We start from the raw sequence: 17142 nt of genomic DNA, 5'->3' as shown, positions 1-17142 counted from the left end.
ACATTGTGGTCGGGGACAAATACTTGGTATATAGGCGCTGGGTGCGTCATTCAGTCCCTCGGCCCATATCAACAAGTGCAAACGGGACTGTCCAGGGTAGATGGGCCGGCGGCCAACCTTGCCGTAAGTTCCAATAATGCGGGCAATAATCCCTCTTAAAGCTAGTTCAATGGCTTGACAGAGCATTGATGATTCAGATAAATGAACCAAAATTGGTAGTTCACAACAACAATCCTATAAAAGTACAAGAATGCACACCTACACATCTCGATCAGCTTCTAAGATCAAGTTTTAATCAGTACAACATACGATATAAACCAGCCAAATCCAACCTAAAATACGACCCCAACCTCACACGTTCCCCCAAGCTGGACCTCGTTCCGCTCCAGGAGGCAGCGATCCTTTCCTGGACGTGGTTCCCGTCGGTCCAATGGCTCGATTCTCGGTAGCGGTCGGAGATGGCTGGGCACCGCTCGGTCGTTGAGACGGAATATCAATAGCTGGTCCAAGAGGTGGATATCCTCGTAAAAATCCCTCGCTAGCCGTGTGCGTATGAGGCTTCACCATCGGTCCAGTTTGCACAGCAGGCACACTCGCTGCGCCACGCGAGTGCCCGACTCCGTTTCGGGGGACAAATGGCGGGGCAGCAACATTGATTCGTGACATCAGTTGCTGGGGCGCATAGTGGTGTGGATAGTCGATCTCGTGGTTGAACTCGCGCTCCCGCTCCTTTTCTCTTTCAATCTCCTCGATCTCGGCCCTGATCGACGACAACTCCCGTTCGAGTTCCGGTATATTCTCCGTTGCCAGTTTGTCCCTCTTCGCCGTCATTTTTTCCACTTTTGCCGTTAGCGCCGTCAGCTCCACCTCCACCTCGGCTGTCCGCTTTCGATCCTGTTCCAGCGCCGCTTTGGCTTCCGTTGTAGACCGATCGGCAGCCTCGCTTGCTCTCGTGTGTTCCTTCTCTGCTTCGTCCCGCTGTGCTTCAAGCCCGGGCAAGGCTCTTTCCAGCTCCTTGACTTCGTTGTCCGCATCTACGGCAGCCGCGAGCGCCTGTTTAACCGATTCCTGCAGTGCCAGTATCTTCTGCTTAGTCCTCTGCTCGCCCGCTGCATTCTTCTCCATTGCCCGTTTGAGCGCCTCAATCTCTGAGCGCAAGGCCGCATCCGCTCTTTGGGCGTCCCGTCGTGCAGTTTTCAACTGCGCTGTCAATTGGTCGTGTTCTTGAGTTAGCATAGTGTGCATATGCCGGAGCTGACTCGCCCGTTCTTCGACTGTAATCTGTCGAGGCTGGGGGGATGATGAACCGGTGGTACTCGGGGAGGACGGAGGTGTGTCCGCCGGTGTGACGGTTTGAGTCTGATGAGTTGTATTGAGTTGGGTGACGGCTGGAGGTGCGCGTGTGGATTCGTCAAAGTCGTCTGTACCTGATTTAGTATCTAGTGAGACCGAGATGAATGGTCATAACACTTACTGAGTTCATCCTCGGTTGTCAGGTTCCCCTTGATACTTTCTCCAGCTACCACGCTTAGCTCGATCTCATAATGTTTCGACGGCATCAGTCCATATAATATCACTACTGCCTCCTCGTCCGACTCTTCGTCCACATGCATGACCACTCGCTGCCATGGTGCATTGTTCACCTTGACCGCCAGCCCTTTCCCAAGCACGTCGGATATTTTATGCTTCATATCTGCCAGCTTCTCGCCAAGTTCTTCCTCGATCGAAGGCGAGTCGGGTATATGGCTCCGGCAGCTGAGTATGAAAGTAACAGACACAGAGGTGATTTCGTGTACGTATAGCGACAGGCGTGGAATCCATGGTCGGATCGAGTGCCAGCCTGGAGGGGGGGCGTCTGGGATGCGGACGGTGTTAGACATGATGGAGTGGTGGCTTAAAAAATTACACACCAACTTAGACTATGGCTCATCATCAGGTTCTAAACTCACTCACTTTCAGCTTCAGCCGTTATGGCCTGGGAGATCGTCGGCTGCGGTGCGATACATGTTTGAAATGTGACACGGGGAAAGTTGATGTCAGCTTCAAGCTGTGATTATATAAGCCGCAAGGACCGTATTGTTTCAAAAATATACGTACCGTACATTTCATTGATGTATTTATGCGTTTCTTGACAAGTCCTCTCAACTATTAGATGTAAGCCTCAATATATCCATCTAGTCACTCCCTTACAACTTTATTCATCACGACCGTTACTTCAGCTGCTTCATTGATTAAATTCACACCTTGCCCGCTCATCTTTGATAATTCTTTGCTTGAATGACAAGGATGTGAGGCTCGATTGGGGAAAGTGAATAGTCCAGGCTTGATCATGCAAGGCTCATTCCTTCTCCATTTTGACTGTCAACGACTGAAGATTTCAAACGGACACAGAGAAGATGAGTCGATCGTTTTTGAGTGCGCCGAGTGTATGTTTTCTGCGTTTCCTAACACAGTTTCTAAAGCTCATTGATCTTCGATGTCCCCTACGTGTGCTCTCCAGTTATCTACAACCTTGGAAAGCTATTTGGCCCCAGCTACGGTCTCGGCTGTTCTTGTTCATCTCGCATCGGTTTAGATGTTCACTCGATCCACAAAAGAACGATCTTGGTATCTCTGGCTCTTTAGCAGGAGCTCTGATTGTACATCTGATAGTGCTAGCAGGCGGAGTATTGGGAGGTAAAACGCTCGATCCCCACGCCGAAACCAAAATATCGCGCGTGCGTGCGCTGAGTTCAGGTAGGTATGGGCAGCACGTACTGTCGATTAGAACTAATTGAATAGGCTATCAAATAGCTTGGGGGATGCATTGAAGAAAGCTTGCTCATTTCTCTAACATGAACGCCGAAAGGATGGTGCCCGAGGACGGGTATTATTGATTGAGACCGCACATATGTCTGAACTGTGATCGGAAAGTGGCTGGTTTAAATATTAGTTGGAAAACATGACATTAAACATACATCCTTTGACCATCTCTTCGTCATATTCTAAGCTTAAAACTCTCCCTCAAACTCTTATTGCTCTCTAATTTTTGTCAGATCTCACAAAATTATATTCATGTCTGCCCTACTCAATTAATATATACATCGCCCCGTATTATTACATTTCCGTGTGCCTCTCGATCCTCCCATTACATCATTAATTAATCTGGTATTTCCACCTTCATGGCTAGCAAACACCTCCTACCTTACCCGATTAGATTCCATTCCGTAAGTAGAGAAAGAAGAAGCTTCGGTAAGCAAGGTGATACCAATCTCTCGGATCAGCTGCCACTGGAGTGAAGTACGCCGCGACATGTGTATTCGACACATTGTAGCCACATCAAGATCGACCAAATTTTACTCGACTAACGATCTGATTGAATTCATCCTGTCTTCTCTTTGACTGTGACAGCCTATGGAATCCAATCGATTGCGAGACCGTTTTAGGTCTTTGCGGAATGATTTCCTCGACTCGCTCTCGGGCTTGGATCGCCCACACAAATTGGGCGATATCCGCGCCTTGGATAATACACTCGCTATGCTAGAGACTACAATTGAAGTTTTCCCTCCGCTAAAGGCAGCAATTGGCGGATTACGAGATGTTATTCGAAATACTGTGGTAATGCTTGGAGACATTTTATAGGAAGATATGATTATTGATGGGTGTGAGTAGATATCGAAGCAGAACCTGCGCGAGTACAAACAAATCGCGTCGGAGCTACAGTCACATATGGACACCTTGCTAGGATGTGTCCGTCGGACAAACCCTACTTGGATGGCTCACTCGATAGTTAAAATCTCACGGCAAGTAACCCCAAGCCTGAGCAACAAAATGATGTTAACCGATGTGAGTAGCGCTATTGAAGAAGAAACACAATCCATCAAAACACAACAAGGTAGAAGTGGAACAAGCAGGATCGCAAACGCATTGGGTGATGAAGATCGAATACTGCAAAGTTACCGCAGAGTCGAGTCACTCTTTCGTCAACTTCAGGTGAAATTCTAGACCTACAGACGTGATATCCTTTCTGACTGCGATGTAGATCGACATATCTCTGAGTACATGGAGCTCCGTACATGAACATCATATGGTAAGAATCTTCGTATCAATTGGGCTCCACTACCCACCTAGATTGTGTACACCCAGACATCGCTACTCGATAAACTCCTACCTGCATCCAGCGCCTGGTACGATGCTGCGCTTTCTGCAGAAGCCTACCGTGGCGGCTGTACTCCTGGCACTCGGCGAGCTATTATCAAAGGGTTTATGGACTGGCAAACAAAGTCGATACCTTCAAGTTATACTGGATGAGTGGCATGCCAGGTACCGGCAAGACTACCATTACATACACCCTTTGTCACATGCTCGAGTCCACCAAGCAGCTCGGGGCCTGTTTCTTTTGCTCTCGGGTTTCTCCCGACTGTCGTGACGGCAATCGAGTATTTCCAACGATCGCATACCAGCTAGCGGAGTTCTCAAACCCGTACCGAAACAAAGTATGCGAGGTGCTGAGCGCGACGCATAATATTGCGCAGAGGAACATCAATGTACAATTTGAGAATCTGATACTGAAGCCACTCATATCCGTCAAGGACGCCTTACCCGCTGACGTTATAGTTGTGATTGACGCTCTGGATGAATGCTCCAGTGGAGAGCAGATTTTGTCCTTACTCGTCAAGAACGCTTCAAAACTGCCAATCAAATTCATCGTGGCCAGTCGCCCCGAGCCAAATATTACGCAGCAAATGGAGAAGCTTTGGTCTATCCCAGTCCACCAAGCCGTTTACCTACATGAGATCGAGAAGTCCCTCGTACAAGCAGATATCACTATCTATCTCCAGCAAGCTCTCGAAGAATTGGATATTCCTCCGGATTCACAAGACATAGAACGCCTCTCTGCTTATGCGGGGAATTTATTTATCATTGCGGCTACGATGGTTCGGTATATCCGTGGACACGGCCCTGTAATTTCTGCCTACCGCTGTCGTCAGCGCTTGGAAACAACCCTAGCTATGGTCAAATCAGGCACCAGGGATGCAGAGCAAGACGGGACAACCGACGCCCTTTACACAAGTATCCTGGAGCATGTACTAGAACAAGGAGGATTGGCCAAAGACGAAGCGGCAGAAATATACCAAGTATTATGGGCTACACTTTGTATGCGCGAGCCGGTATCAATCGAGACCCTATCAAAGGTACTTGGCATGAATTCGCCCATTGTAACGGACGCAGTCAACCGACTTCAGTCAGTACTGCACTTGTCTAGGACTAATGGAGCGGTATCAATATTCCATGTATCATTTCCTGACTTCATGTTCAGCAAAGAACGAGCAGGCCGGTTTTATTGCGATAAATCGGTCCATGACGATCTCTTATCCCGTAGCTGCTTCAACTTGATGCATGAACAGCTCAGATTTAATATCTGCAACCTAAATTCATCATATCACTCAGACAGAGCATTGAAACCCTTCAAGGTCGATTGGATGCATCTGTGACCTCAGATTGTTCTATGCCTGTCGCTTTTGGGCAGATCATTTACAAGAGGTTCCCATCTCCAAAGGAGTGGTGGACGCCGTAAAAAGATTCCTTTACGAGCACTTGCTATTTTGGATCGAGCTCGTCAACCTCAAGGGTTGGGTGTCTAATGCTTCGGGCGCAGTGCAGCAGGGGATAAATTGGCTCACGGTGGGCTATGTTAACTGTATTCAAAGGGGTATCATTCTAACTAAATCATAGTACAACACTGCCACTTATACTAACATGGGCATTGAACCTAACTTGGCTGACCTGCAAACGGCAATTCGTGATGCTCAGAACTTCGTCATATCCTTCTCCGCCAGCCCAGTCTCTCAGAGCACACCACACCTGTATCTCTCTTTACTTCCGGCTTCGTCCAAGCACAGCGAATTACTTTTCCATCATCGCAGAAGGTTCCACGGACTTCCAGGTTCGGTAGCAGCCCATGCGTTGGATTCAAGAGGCGAAACTGGCGCACTTGCTGTTTGGACAGTCGGATACAATGTATTGCGCATGGCAGTATCTTCTGATGGTACACGCCTTGCATCATCAGGTTATGGTGGCATTATTCAGGTCTGGGATATAAGGCTCGGAGAGGTAACCTTTGACCTTCTTGGAGGTCACGCTCAATCAGAATCGTTGGCTCAATTGAGTTCTCTTCTAACGGTGCCCAGCTTGCCTCAGGGTCCAGCAATGGAACTATATGCATATGGGATGTTGCCGGCGGGGGTGCTTTGATAAGCACCATCCACGAGCACACGGATCAAATCAATCGATTGTTCTTCTCTCCCATCAACAAACTCTTAGCATCCGCTTCGAACGATGGTTCTATCTGTCTGTGGAACTTGCATGAAGGGGAACAACCAAGTTTACACCTGCGATTCTATGGCAATGACTACTGGGATATCTCGTTTTCTACAGATGGCTTGCAGCTCGCATCGGGTGGTCCAATTGCCTTATCTACATACGAAGCACCAAGACCGGTAGTTTATTGGTCGGTCCACTAGCAGGGCACGAGGCACCTATCGGTTGTGTGCGTTTCTCTCCCAATGGGTCATACCTTGTGTCTTCCGCGATGGATAGGACGGTTCGAGTATGGGGTACACAGGATGGTACTTTACTCGCCGGACCGTTTCCGGTAGATGCCAGTGTCTATTCATCTCGATTTATTTCGCTCTCCCTGGACCCTCAGGGGTCGTCGCTTGCTTATTCCACGACCGACGCAAAAATACAAATCATAGGCACACGCAGTGGCATCTAGTCCCTTTTCAAGCCATACCGCCGACGTCAACTCAGTTCATTTCTTGCCTAATAGTACTCAACTCATATCTGGCTCAGCAGATGGTACGATCCGCATTTGGGACACTCGGCATAATCAATAGGACCGATCATTATGCATCAAGGACACACCAAGGTTGTACGCTCGGTATCATTCTCACCGGACGGTGCTCAAGCGGTGTCCAGTTCAGATGATAGGAGTATATGCCTGTGGGATGCAGTTTCTGGAGCACTGATTCGCCAAATACCATACGCACACGAGGATGATATTTTCTCAGTTAGATTCTCTCCCGATGGTGCCAAAATTGCATCAGCTTCTGCCGATAAGAGTATACGCATTTGGAACCCCCATAACGGGGAGATTATCGGAGACCCGCTCACAGGCCATGCCGATGCGGTTACCGACATTGCATTTTCACCCGGCGGAAGTCAGCTCGTCTCCGGCTCCGATGATTGGACTATGCGTGTATGGGAATTACATGCAGATGAGATATCAAGTGTTTCTTGGATCGGCCACAAAGACTCGATTGTTTCAGTCTCGTTTTCGCCAGATGGGGTGCGAGTCGTATCTGGTAGCAACGATCAGAATGTCGGTCTATGGGATGTGCAGAAGCAAGCTTTGATTTGGATGGGATCGAAACACACTAGCGGAGTCAATGCTGTACAATTTTCTCCCGACGGGAACCTCATTGCATCGGGCGCAGATGATGGTACGATATTATTGTGGGACGTATCCACCGGCACGGTAATTGGTGAAGCACTCTCTGGGCACACCAAGTCAATTATTTCGTTATCATTTTCCCCTGATGGTAAATACATTGCCTCTGGGTCGCTCGACCATACGATAGGTCTGTGGGATGTCGACTCACGAAAACTCAAGTCACCTCCCTTTGAAGCGCATAGCGGGGTCTATTCCGTCGCCTTCTCTCCCGACGGGCGATACGTTATCTCCGGGTTGAAAGACGCCTCTATCCGCAAGTGGGACACCACAATCACGACCGAATCAACGGATGATGAAGCACCACTGTGGGTTTGTCGCAAAGATGGCTGGGTGACCGATCAAAACTCGCGCTTACTAGTCTGGCTTCCACATGATTTGCGAGGGAGACTGTTTCTCGATCCGCGCAACGTCCTGACTATTCTTGACGGCCAAGTCATCGTTCCCGAAACATGCAACACCGATGAATTTTATATCGGCGACAAATGGCAAGAATGCTATCTGGAGAAGGCGATGTAAAGGCTGAGTCGAATTGCTCGAATGATTGGTCAAATTAACTTGGAGAGGTCCGCCCTACTTCCTCGACGATTTTAGGTCGCCACTGATTCCACCTGTATTTTCTCCTGTAGCACTCGCAAATTCACTTTTCCATGGTTTTGATCTGTGATTGATAGTGTGGATACAATTTTTTAGATGCACATATGTAGATGGTGCTATGATTTGCAGTATTTAATGTTAGGACTCGACTTTCTGCCCAGAACTGAAACGCACCTTTACTAATTTCACCGGACTCCACTTCCTCAAAGTAAACTGTTCTATGCTCTCTTCTGATTTTGCCACTCTGCAAACTTTTGTGCGACAGCTCTTTCCCTCTCCAACTGTATTCTCGCCTCGGCAATCCATGCTCTGACTCCTCCCGTTGCATACGCCTCCTCAAGTGCCTTTTCCACGCTCCTTATCCCATACTTCTACTCGTCCCTGGGCGGCAGTATCGGGCACGCCATGCAACGTCGCATTCAACTCGGGAAACGAAGAACGAACAAGAGAGCGCATAAGTGTATGAAATTGACCAACCTAACCCACCAAAATTAGATCGTGCGTTTTTTCAAGTCAGAAACAGCATCCACGTTAATATTTACGATACTCACAGTAGTGATTCCCATTCCGACTACAACAGCCAAAACACCCAACCCGGTCGTAGTTCCACAATCAACGTCGCTGCTCCCAGAGCCTTGAACGCATGTTTGATTGCGCCAAGTGTATCTGCGGGGGGTTCGTCTGTGGGGTTTTTGGGGCCCGAGGTGCGAGTCAAGGTTGGTGTCGAGCCGAGGTGCGATGGACGACCGAGTAATGCTGCGCTTGGTCCTCCGGCTACGTTTCTTGATATATGGACTCCGGTTTTAGGACCCACAGCTCGAGATTTGGCGTAAAAGAACGGGACGGCTAGGCCAGCTGATAGGATGAACTAGACGAAATCGAAATATAAATATAACCAGTGCAAATTTCTCGATTACAAAAAAAGCACTTACAGCCGCGCCACAGACATATTTCGCAACCGGCGGGAGACCTGTTCGTTTTGGAGGTTCGGTCCAAGTCATCGAGGTGGTGGTGATAGCGTTCATGTCATTTGATGAAAGATTGGAGAAGAACGGTGTTGGCGCTTGTGGGGGGGTTACGTAACGAGGTGGCTACTGGCGGGGTTGGCTCATTTCGTATGCAGTCGACTCTTGCTCCATGCGCTCGTTCCATGCTCCTTCTGAAGGGTTTGTCACTATCGGGCCAATGAAATTACTTGAATATTGGGTCTAGCTACTTTAATTGGAGCCTGTCGACGAGCAAAACGATGTCGACTATAGTAATTTGCGGAGTTCGAGTATGAGAGTTATTCGATCAGTCTATATCATATCACACTCCCTTGTATCTCGATCATCATGGTCACCCGCTGTTTTTGAACCTTATGCCAAGCATATATAAAGTAGACTCTCACTCCATGCTCGCTCATTCGATGATCCTTTTGAGGGATTTTATCACCGTTTAGCCAATAGGGTGGCTGGAATCCCGGCTTCAGCCACCTTGATTGGAGCGCATCAACGAGCATGGAACGAGAGTCTACTGCACTAGGCTCAGTTATATCAATATTAATATCTCTTTCCCTTTGCTTGATAGAGTACTTTATCTTAGTGACCACGCAGATTTCAAGATGGCCATTTTAGAGTATTGATTGTGCACCCCTGGCGGGGTGCCTGATTGCTGTACTTATCGAGAGGGTGTACTCGAGAATACGGAATAAGCATGTTGTCCATGTCTAACAGTGAATATCAATGGCCCTTTATACATATAAGAGAGTTCACCGCGTAGTCTCCCACCATAGCCCAAGGCTTCCAGTATGATGCCCTTGAAAGGGAAACCCGCAAACGCCACTGTCAAATGCTCGCATATCACCCCGATCTTCCTACATCGGGAGTCCTATGTCCGTGCATTGAACACATATTTTGCATTTCGGAAATAAATGTTCGCCCAAGTTCCCTTTCTCTCAATTCAAGCCAAACAGGGCGCAACACGAGCGGGGAAACACAGCCACATTGTGTTCCTATGTGTTTTTCCAGAAGGGCGCTTCGCTGATCGTGGACGAGACACACGCACCGGGTTCTGTTTATTTTCATCCAAAGACAAGGCCCGCCTGAACTTTTTTTTTTCCACGACTGTTACCCTCTCCTCCTCTCACCCCCGGCTGGGCAGATTGACCGAGACGGCCTTGTTTGTACGACTAGTGGACCACCCCGTCCGTTCCTTTCCCACACCACACCCGTTCGAACAACGATGGCTGAGCCCGGCAGCACCTCCTTTTCCGAAGACTGGGACCGCACTACCCCTGCCCCATCCACGCCCCCTTCCAACTCGAGGCTGCTCCCAGATGGCACTCCCGGAGGCAGCCGATCCTTGAGCGATCTTATGCGCTTGCATGCTGAGCACGGCAAGGAGAATCTCCAACTCAATCCCCAGGAGGAACAGCGTCTCGAGGAGGAGCTCGCCCGATGGGTCCGTTTATTCGTGAATTTACTCGATTTTAGCTGACGTGCTTGCTATGACCAGGTCAACTCGGAGGAAGATGACGAGACGTACTTTGGACGACGGTCTCTGGACGACGCCTCGGCAAGACCCCGGGGAACAGTTGATTTGGCCGACCGCGAGGACAGAGCGAGAGCAACGTCAATGGCCAGGACCCCAGAGAACGAAAAGATTCGTCCAAAATGCTGATTCCCGGTCGAGGCGTCATTGCTGGCAAATAGCCGCAACTCCAAAATCATTTCCCTCTTTCTCCTCCCTTGTTTCCTTCTTTCACTGTCTCTGTTCCTCTTCAGGTTGATTTATTGTGTTTCCACGACTTGTCCTCATGTGTTTGTTTTTTCGTCTGGTTTGACTTGTTCACGACCTCTCACGATTCTTACGACCCCCGTTACGACTACAAGTGTTTTACCACCACCCCCCACGCCTCTTACATTATATTCTGTGAATCATCTGTTTTGCCCAGGTGTTTAATTTTTATGTTTGATGTTGGACTGTACGCCTTACGCTTTTTGTTCGTATCGCATTCCGAGTTTCTCCGTGCGAATATGTTCGAGTCTGTCACTCGTTCCGCTTGCATTTGATCGAGTAGAATCAATGTTGGATAACGGACGTTGTCGTCATCTAAGCATACAAACGTGAGTGTGGTCATGGGTTAGCGCCAATCATCATGGCAATGCCCTTGTACCTGGAACCCCGATCCCCTCTCCGACTACTACCAGACATCATGTGCAATTGAGAATAACATGGCTAATTGTTTTTCTATGAACGATCATGAAATGTTCATGAAGAAGTTCGATCGGCCGGTAACGTTGCACCTGGACTATTACCGGTTGCCTAGGCGGCGGCGTGTGTTTGGCCTAGAATATTATTTGTAATGAGATGCTTTGTAAGCTAGCCACTTGGCAGCCACATGCTTATTATCTGCAAACTTTGTCCAGGCTGAACTATGCCTTTTGAACACTTTCCGAGTCTACTGATCCACCCAAACGGATAGATAGAGTGTTAAGCGAAAAGATGTGAGTAGCTAGCACGCTACGATCATCGGTTTATCATATCAGCCTATCTAGGTGTCCGACCCATGACCAGGGAACTCTCTCGTGTTGCTGAAAGAAGTCACCATGAGATCTACACATGACAGCCGGCTATCTGTTGATCTTTTGTGGCACACCTCTTCGACTGAGGATGATGACGACGCTATACACACTCGTTGATCGTTTCTCGAGCGAAACGGCCCTCGAGGGTAAGAGCATACGGAAAAACATACGCTGCGAAATATGTTCGTTCCAAAATCTTGGGCATTGATCAAGTAACGCAGTATATTAAAAAGACGTTTATGATATACGGTACGCTTGTACATCAACCAACCAACCAAAAGAAAAGAAATAGAAAATCGAATTGTTCAGCCGCCATTGACACAAGCAGGCCTATCCCAACGATACTAATTACACCATCAGTCCCGGCCAAATAGATCTGATGACGGGAACACAATTCACTCGGCTCACGATGAGCTATTAAACCTTGACGCGCCAGGAAGGGGATGTCGGTGTATCCCTATCGCGCATAGCCATATTAGCATGACGTGCACTACTACACTACTTGGAGTAAGCAAACGTACTTTCCAGAATCTTTAGGGGGTGTTGGGGTCGGTTGTCGCTTTACTACTGCTACCTCTGCCAATGCAGAGTCACTGTTCAATGGGTAGGCAGATGCCACAGCAGCAAGAGCAATCAAATAAGCGAAGCGCATTTTTGCGTCTAGCCGAGTTGGGTGTGTGGGGGGTGGGGATGAGAGGCCAAGGGACAATCTGGAAGATCTTACACGGGGAGAGAAAGAGTGGGTAAGAGAGTGTGCGTATGTGGGCAGGGGAACGTCAACTAGTCGTTTCTCGGGCTTCTTAAATCCCTCGAACTAAATAAAACGTCATGCGTCGTGGTTTGTAAATCAATGACCCTCACCCCTGTGTCCTTCCCCCTCCTCTCTCCGGTAACCGCCGATTTGCCCGTTTAGTGGGTTCTTTGAATACACAACTGTCAATCGGGGATCGTCACCCGGTGTGTTCGATCAGCCTTGGAGGGTTCTAAACTCGAGTCGCTTAGTGGTTTGTATTAAAACAGGCGCTGGTACAGGATTATCGAAGCCTAGCCAAGGCGTCGAATTTAAAAATAAATGGTCCTTGGCGGTGTTACGAGAACTATGGGGGTTTGGAACACCCCCTCCCCCCGCCCCAACGACGCTCTCGGGGCTTCTTTGATCGCTCGTCGGGATTTTTGGTTCGGGAAGTTTGGGCGTGGCTGATCTGCGCCGCGTGCGTGCGCTGGCTGACTTGCACGCTCCCCTGGATAGGTCAGGAGGGGTTTTGCCGAGGACTTACGATCCATGGACCGCGGGGACTAATGGACACAATCTTGTCTGATGTAATCAGTAGAGGCGCGATATAATACGCATGTATCACCTTCAGGCTAGGTGCTCATTCGATAGTTTATCGTAGAGTATTCGTTGGCACATTTGTGTACCTTCACGATCACCGAGGCACTTTTCATATCGGTAGCATCAGGTTGATATATTTTGGTCCACCCGCGCGTACATATTTATCAAACATAATAAAAGTACATCATCTACTAAAATCAACACTGATTAATGTACCTTTCCAATGCCTCTTTTTCACTTGAATCTATCGTTAGCCTGGATATTTTCTTGTCAGATCTCGCTTAAAAAGAAAGATGGAATCTGAATCTTACTCGTAATAATGTTTCACCTGGATCCATGCACGAATATAAGTACAGTCTATTATCACTTGATTAGTAAATCATTCTGGCCTCGAGGCATCCCAACATACGATATGCTTCATTGGAAGGCATCCATCTTGAAGGATCCTTATCTGCTTTCATTCGATTTGAGCTGGCCTGCAGGTCTCCATCAGGATTTCCAAGCTCTCACTTGAGACAAGACAAGCTACTTACGGAAACGGCGACTAGTTGTGGTCTAATCAGGTCGTTGGCAAATTCTTCTCTCCTTTTTGCGGTCCAGTTGTACGCTCCCGCTTGCCACCCCTCTTTCAGAGGAACTATATGGTCTATATCTAAGCTAGTAGCACTGGTAAAGGATCGACCGTCATAGTCCGCTGTTTGAGGATAATATGTTAGAACTCTCAAAGAAGCCAAGGAAATGGGACGTCTACTAACAAGTCCAAAGTCCTGCCGTGGGCTTGCATTCTGAATCGACAGTAATTTCAAGTTGCGTCCCGCTTCAACACAGCTGGTTACATTTATCAGCCTCAACCAGAGTAACATGCAGGAAGCTTGACTCACTCTCCCGTGTATCGCATCTGCCTTCGATAGTTATCCAGTGTTTAAATCCACTGCGCTTACTTCTCAAGTTATGTCAACATACAGACACGACGAGAAAAACGGAGATACCCACTAAGGGGGGTCAAGCACCGGCTCTGCAACCTTCAATTCACTGAGATACTCTTTTGCTGTGGCTACGCTAACCGGAGTCGGGAGACTTCCTCGACGCTCGATGGTCGGGTCAATACCAAGAGGGGATGCAGTGGCTAGAACTGCCAGAGAAATCAGGTAGACGGAGCGCATTTCTGCTACTAGGAAAAGAATGAGAGTACCGAGTAAATGGCTGGGGGGAGGTACTAGCACTAGAAGAGAGCGGAGGGTGCCACTCAGAGGTGTTCCTCTGAATGAAGCTTATCTACTCGTGCGTACTCTATTATCAATGTCATCCCGGGCAGGTGGCATATGGAGTGTCGGCTGGGCGATCCTCCGGATACAGAGCCGTCAATCTGTGTACGTCTATGCCTACCAGATTCGGTTGTGTTCCGTACAAATATACGTAACATTTTTCTTCTCAAGTTCGAAAATTAAATCTTATAGGTCTTGTTCGCTTCTACATTCCGTAATGTCCGAGTGCGAGGCAAGGGAAAGCGATGGAAGGTAAAGAAAAAAGCTCTATACCCTCTTGAGCAGCACAGGGTGTGATTTTGTTTCCTCTTCCTTACCATTCAGTGAAGAAAGTGTCGACCCCTAGTTTCAACCTGAATTGTATTACGATCTCATTGCGCAATCCAATATATCAACTACATGCGCATCAATCCATTAGGACGTGTGGTTATCTGTTAATAGAAGACACAGAGCTGTCAAACATTGACAGCATGCTATGGGAAGTCAACCAAATCAAGCCTTTTCCGGAGCCGAAAATCCTTATTGGTCAAGATGAAGATTTGTCAAGTGAATTGGAAGACTAATTGGTGACCATTGGTCATTTGTCCTCGCACTAAGATACTCAAGCTTTGCATTCGACTCGACATTGCCGGGTTGCTTGCTATCTGACCGGGTAGCTATGTTATCCGGTGGTCACATCGATCAACACGAAAATTTTAGTTCAAGATGAATCCATCGTTCAGGTTGTTGTATGTTACACATATTGTAAGACCAGACTAGTGCATTAATCCGCAGATATAAATTGGCATAGTAGCCTTTGCATATTCACGAGCGCAAGTTTATGTGTTCGCCCTATTAGGTTTTATAGGTGATGATTGATGTGTTTTGAGGTCAATGAACTGGCATAAATGTCATGTCGAGAGCACTTGCTCTAATCTGTATACAAGGGTCTGGAGCTACATTTATGGTACAATACATAGCAGCCGAATGATAACTCGCGGCTAGCAGTTCTTGACAAGCTTTAGCAATGCATCTTTTCATCTTGATCTACCGTTAGTCTACATGGATTCCTGTTAGGCTTTGTACAACTAGTGCTTAATACTACTCACCCATAAAAGTGTTTCACTTGGATCCATGCCCGAACATAAGGACAGCCTATCGATAAGCTCTTAGTAAAAAAAATTCTGTCTTTTGGTTACTTATACGTACGAAACTCCCGGAAGGAAGGCATCCATTTGGAAGGATCTCTACCGCCTTTCATCCGGTTCGACTGGGCCTGTCGAGAATTTCATGAGTTCCACCTCTACTGCATAGACCGGAAAAAATAGTTACAGAAACGGCAAGCAGTTGAGGTCTGATTAAATCGTTAGCGAATTCTATTCTCCTTTCTGCTGTCCAGTTATAAGCCCCCGAAACCCATGCTTCTTTAAGGGGGACTATGTGATCTATGTCCATTCCCCGTGCGTGTCTATCAAGTATTAATTTGCCATCATAGTCAGCTAGTATCCGAGATAGAGTCAGCGTTTGTGTAGAGGAAAGCTAAAAAGTACGTACATCTCCAAGAACCCGAGACAATACCACAGTCCGAGTCCAGGATCACATCGTCGATCGCGTCGCGCTTTAGAATAGCTAATTATATATCCACATAGTAAGCGTGGGCTTTTTCAGGACGACGCGACCGGAGCTGGGCTCACCCTTGCGAGTATCGCATTTCCCATCGATGGTTATCCACTGTCCAAATTGTTTACGCTCACTATTAAACTTGACGTTAGTTTGGAACAGAAAGTAGAGAGAGGAGTACTTGCTAAGGGGGGTTGGTCACTGGCGGTGCGACTATGAGCTCGTCAAGGTACTGTCTCACAATCACTGCATCTGTTGGTTCAGGAATAAACTCTCGACGCTCGACAGTGCGGTTAACACTGAACGGGGACGCAGAAGCAAGAGTTGCAAGAACGATGAGGTAAATGAAACGCATTTCTAGCTATAGGAAACGAAGCTAAGAAACCAGAACGAGGCAGCTGTACCGAAGGGAGCGGGAGCTGCTGCTTATTTTCCATCGATTTCCGAGGGTATATATACATTATAGAGAAGAACAAGTGTCTGCCTGTTTGCCGACTCAGCGATTCTTCGGCCGGGCTGTCAATCAGCATTTGTTTATGCGTAGAGCATTTCGTCCGTCTTGAGTACAAACATACGTAATGTTTTCTCGCCGAGCCGTATAATTAAGGGTTATGTAGTTTGTTCGGTTCCACACCCCGGAATACCTGAATTAGAAGTAGAACCAGCGACTGGAAGAAAGGATTCAAGTTTTCGGCTGTGTCGAACAAGATTTAACTCTCATCTTCTTAGTTCAATTTTAACGGAGGCCCTTGATTCTAGTTATCAAATCTTCTTGATGTAGTATGACGCATGTCCTTATATGCAGATAAATCGGTTCGGATACGGATTCCTCACTGATAAAAGCTCACTAGTCCGTGGGAGTTACCAGCGGACCAGTGAGTATTCTAGGCGATACCTAGCGAACATCGGGAGCGGAAAAACTCGAATAAGCAAGAAAAGAAGCATGTCAGACGATTAGATGCGCTGTTCATGCCGCGAGATACTTGCTAAAGCTGAGATGTGTTGTCAAGTTCTTATCGATCATTCAAGGAGTTGGGTCTGCCGAAGCATTTTGGATGTTTCAAATCACTTCATACTCAAATATGTATGTCTGAAATATGCTATGAAGTAGCCACAATGTGCATTATATGAGTACGTGGCTGTCGGAAGTTCTTTATTGGTTGTTCTCTGTTGTGGTCCCGGTGAACGAACAATAGTTTTATCGATAGCTAGAGATTAACCGGAATTTTTCTGCATGCCAAGCCTGGATCTCCTCGTGGTCGCTATGATCCAAATCAGAATGGGCTTCTT

At 47.6% G+C, this 17142-nt stretch overlaps 6 protein-coding genes across 6 annotated transcripts; 3 read left to right on the top strand and 3 right to left on the bottom strand.

Annotated features, from left to right (window-relative positions):
• Positions 1-351: 351 nt before the first annotated feature.
• RhiXN_08415 (ATP synthase subunit D) lies at positions 352-1880 on the bottom strand (the record flags this gene model as incomplete). Its single annotated transcript, XM_043328231.1, has 2 exons — positions 352-1421; positions 1475-1880. The coding sequence occupies 2 exons, from the start codon at positions 1878-1880 to the stop codon at positions 352-354; spliced, it is 1476 nt and encodes a 491-aa protein (XP_043183616.1).
• A 1513-nt stretch (positions 1881-3393) lies between these two features.
• RhiXN_08414 (peptidase C14) lies at positions 3394-6503 on the top strand (the record flags this gene model as incomplete). The annotated part of the gene is made up of 8 exons (XM_043328230.1): positions 3394-3597; positions 3652-3972; positions 4022-4069; positions 4126-4207; positions 4264-5224; positions 5481-5664; positions 5716-6093; positions 6171-6503. The coding sequence occupies 8 exons, from the start codon at positions 3394-3396 to the stop codon at positions 6501-6503; spliced, it is 2511 nt and encodes an 836-aa protein (XP_043183615.1).
• Positions 6504-6889: 386 nt separating this feature from the next.
• Positions 6890-8011, top strand: RhiXN_08413 (WD40 domain-containing protein; the record flags this gene model as incomplete). Its single annotated transcript, XM_043328229.1, has 1 exon — positions 6890-8011. One exon carries the CDS (start codon positions 6890-6892, stop codon positions 8009-8011), a length of 1122 nt encoding a protein of 373 aa, XP_043183614.1.
• Positions 8012-8660: 649 nt separating this feature from the next.
• RhiXN_08412 (uncharacterized protein) lies at positions 8661-9114 on the bottom strand (the record flags this gene model as incomplete). The annotated part of the gene is made up of 2 exons (XM_043328228.1): positions 8661-8957; positions 9022-9114. 2 exons carry the CDS (start codon positions 9112-9114, stop codon positions 8661-8663), a joined length of 390 nt encoding a protein of 129 aa, XP_043183613.1.
• Positions 9115-10312: 1198 nt separating this feature from the next.
• On the top strand, positions 10313-10750 carry RhiXN_08411 (uncharacterized protein; the record flags this gene model as incomplete). The annotated part of the gene is made up of 2 exons (XM_043328227.1): positions 10313-10531; positions 10586-10750. 2 exons carry the CDS (start codon positions 10313-10315, stop codon positions 10748-10750), a joined length of 384 nt encoding a protein of 127 aa, XP_043183612.1.
• A 1322-nt stretch (positions 10751-12072) lies between these two features.
• RhiXN_08410 (uncharacterized protein) lies at positions 12073-16207 on the bottom strand (the record flags this gene model as incomplete). The annotated part of the gene is made up of 13 exons (XM_043328226.1): positions 12073-12112; positions 12177-12469; positions 13317-13345; positions 13398-13464; positions 13522-13682; positions 13740-13805; positions 13870-13928; positions 13982-14159; positions 15442-15508; positions 15565-15731; positions 15787-15861; positions 15927-16036; positions 16086-16207. 13 exons carry the CDS (start codon positions 16205-16207, stop codon positions 12073-12075), a joined length of 1434 nt encoding a protein of 477 aa, XP_043183611.1.
• Positions 16208-17142: the final 935 nt, after the last annotated feature.

This window comes from Rhizoctonia solani, chromosome 10 (genome assembly GCF_016906535.1).
Source record: "Rhizoctonia solani chromosome 10, complete sequence".
NCBI lineage: Eukaryota > Fungi > Basidiomycota > Agaricomycetes > Cantharellales > Ceratobasidiaceae > Rhizoctonia > Rhizoctonia solani.
This window is presented reverse-complemented; position numbering and strand designations above follow the sequence as displayed.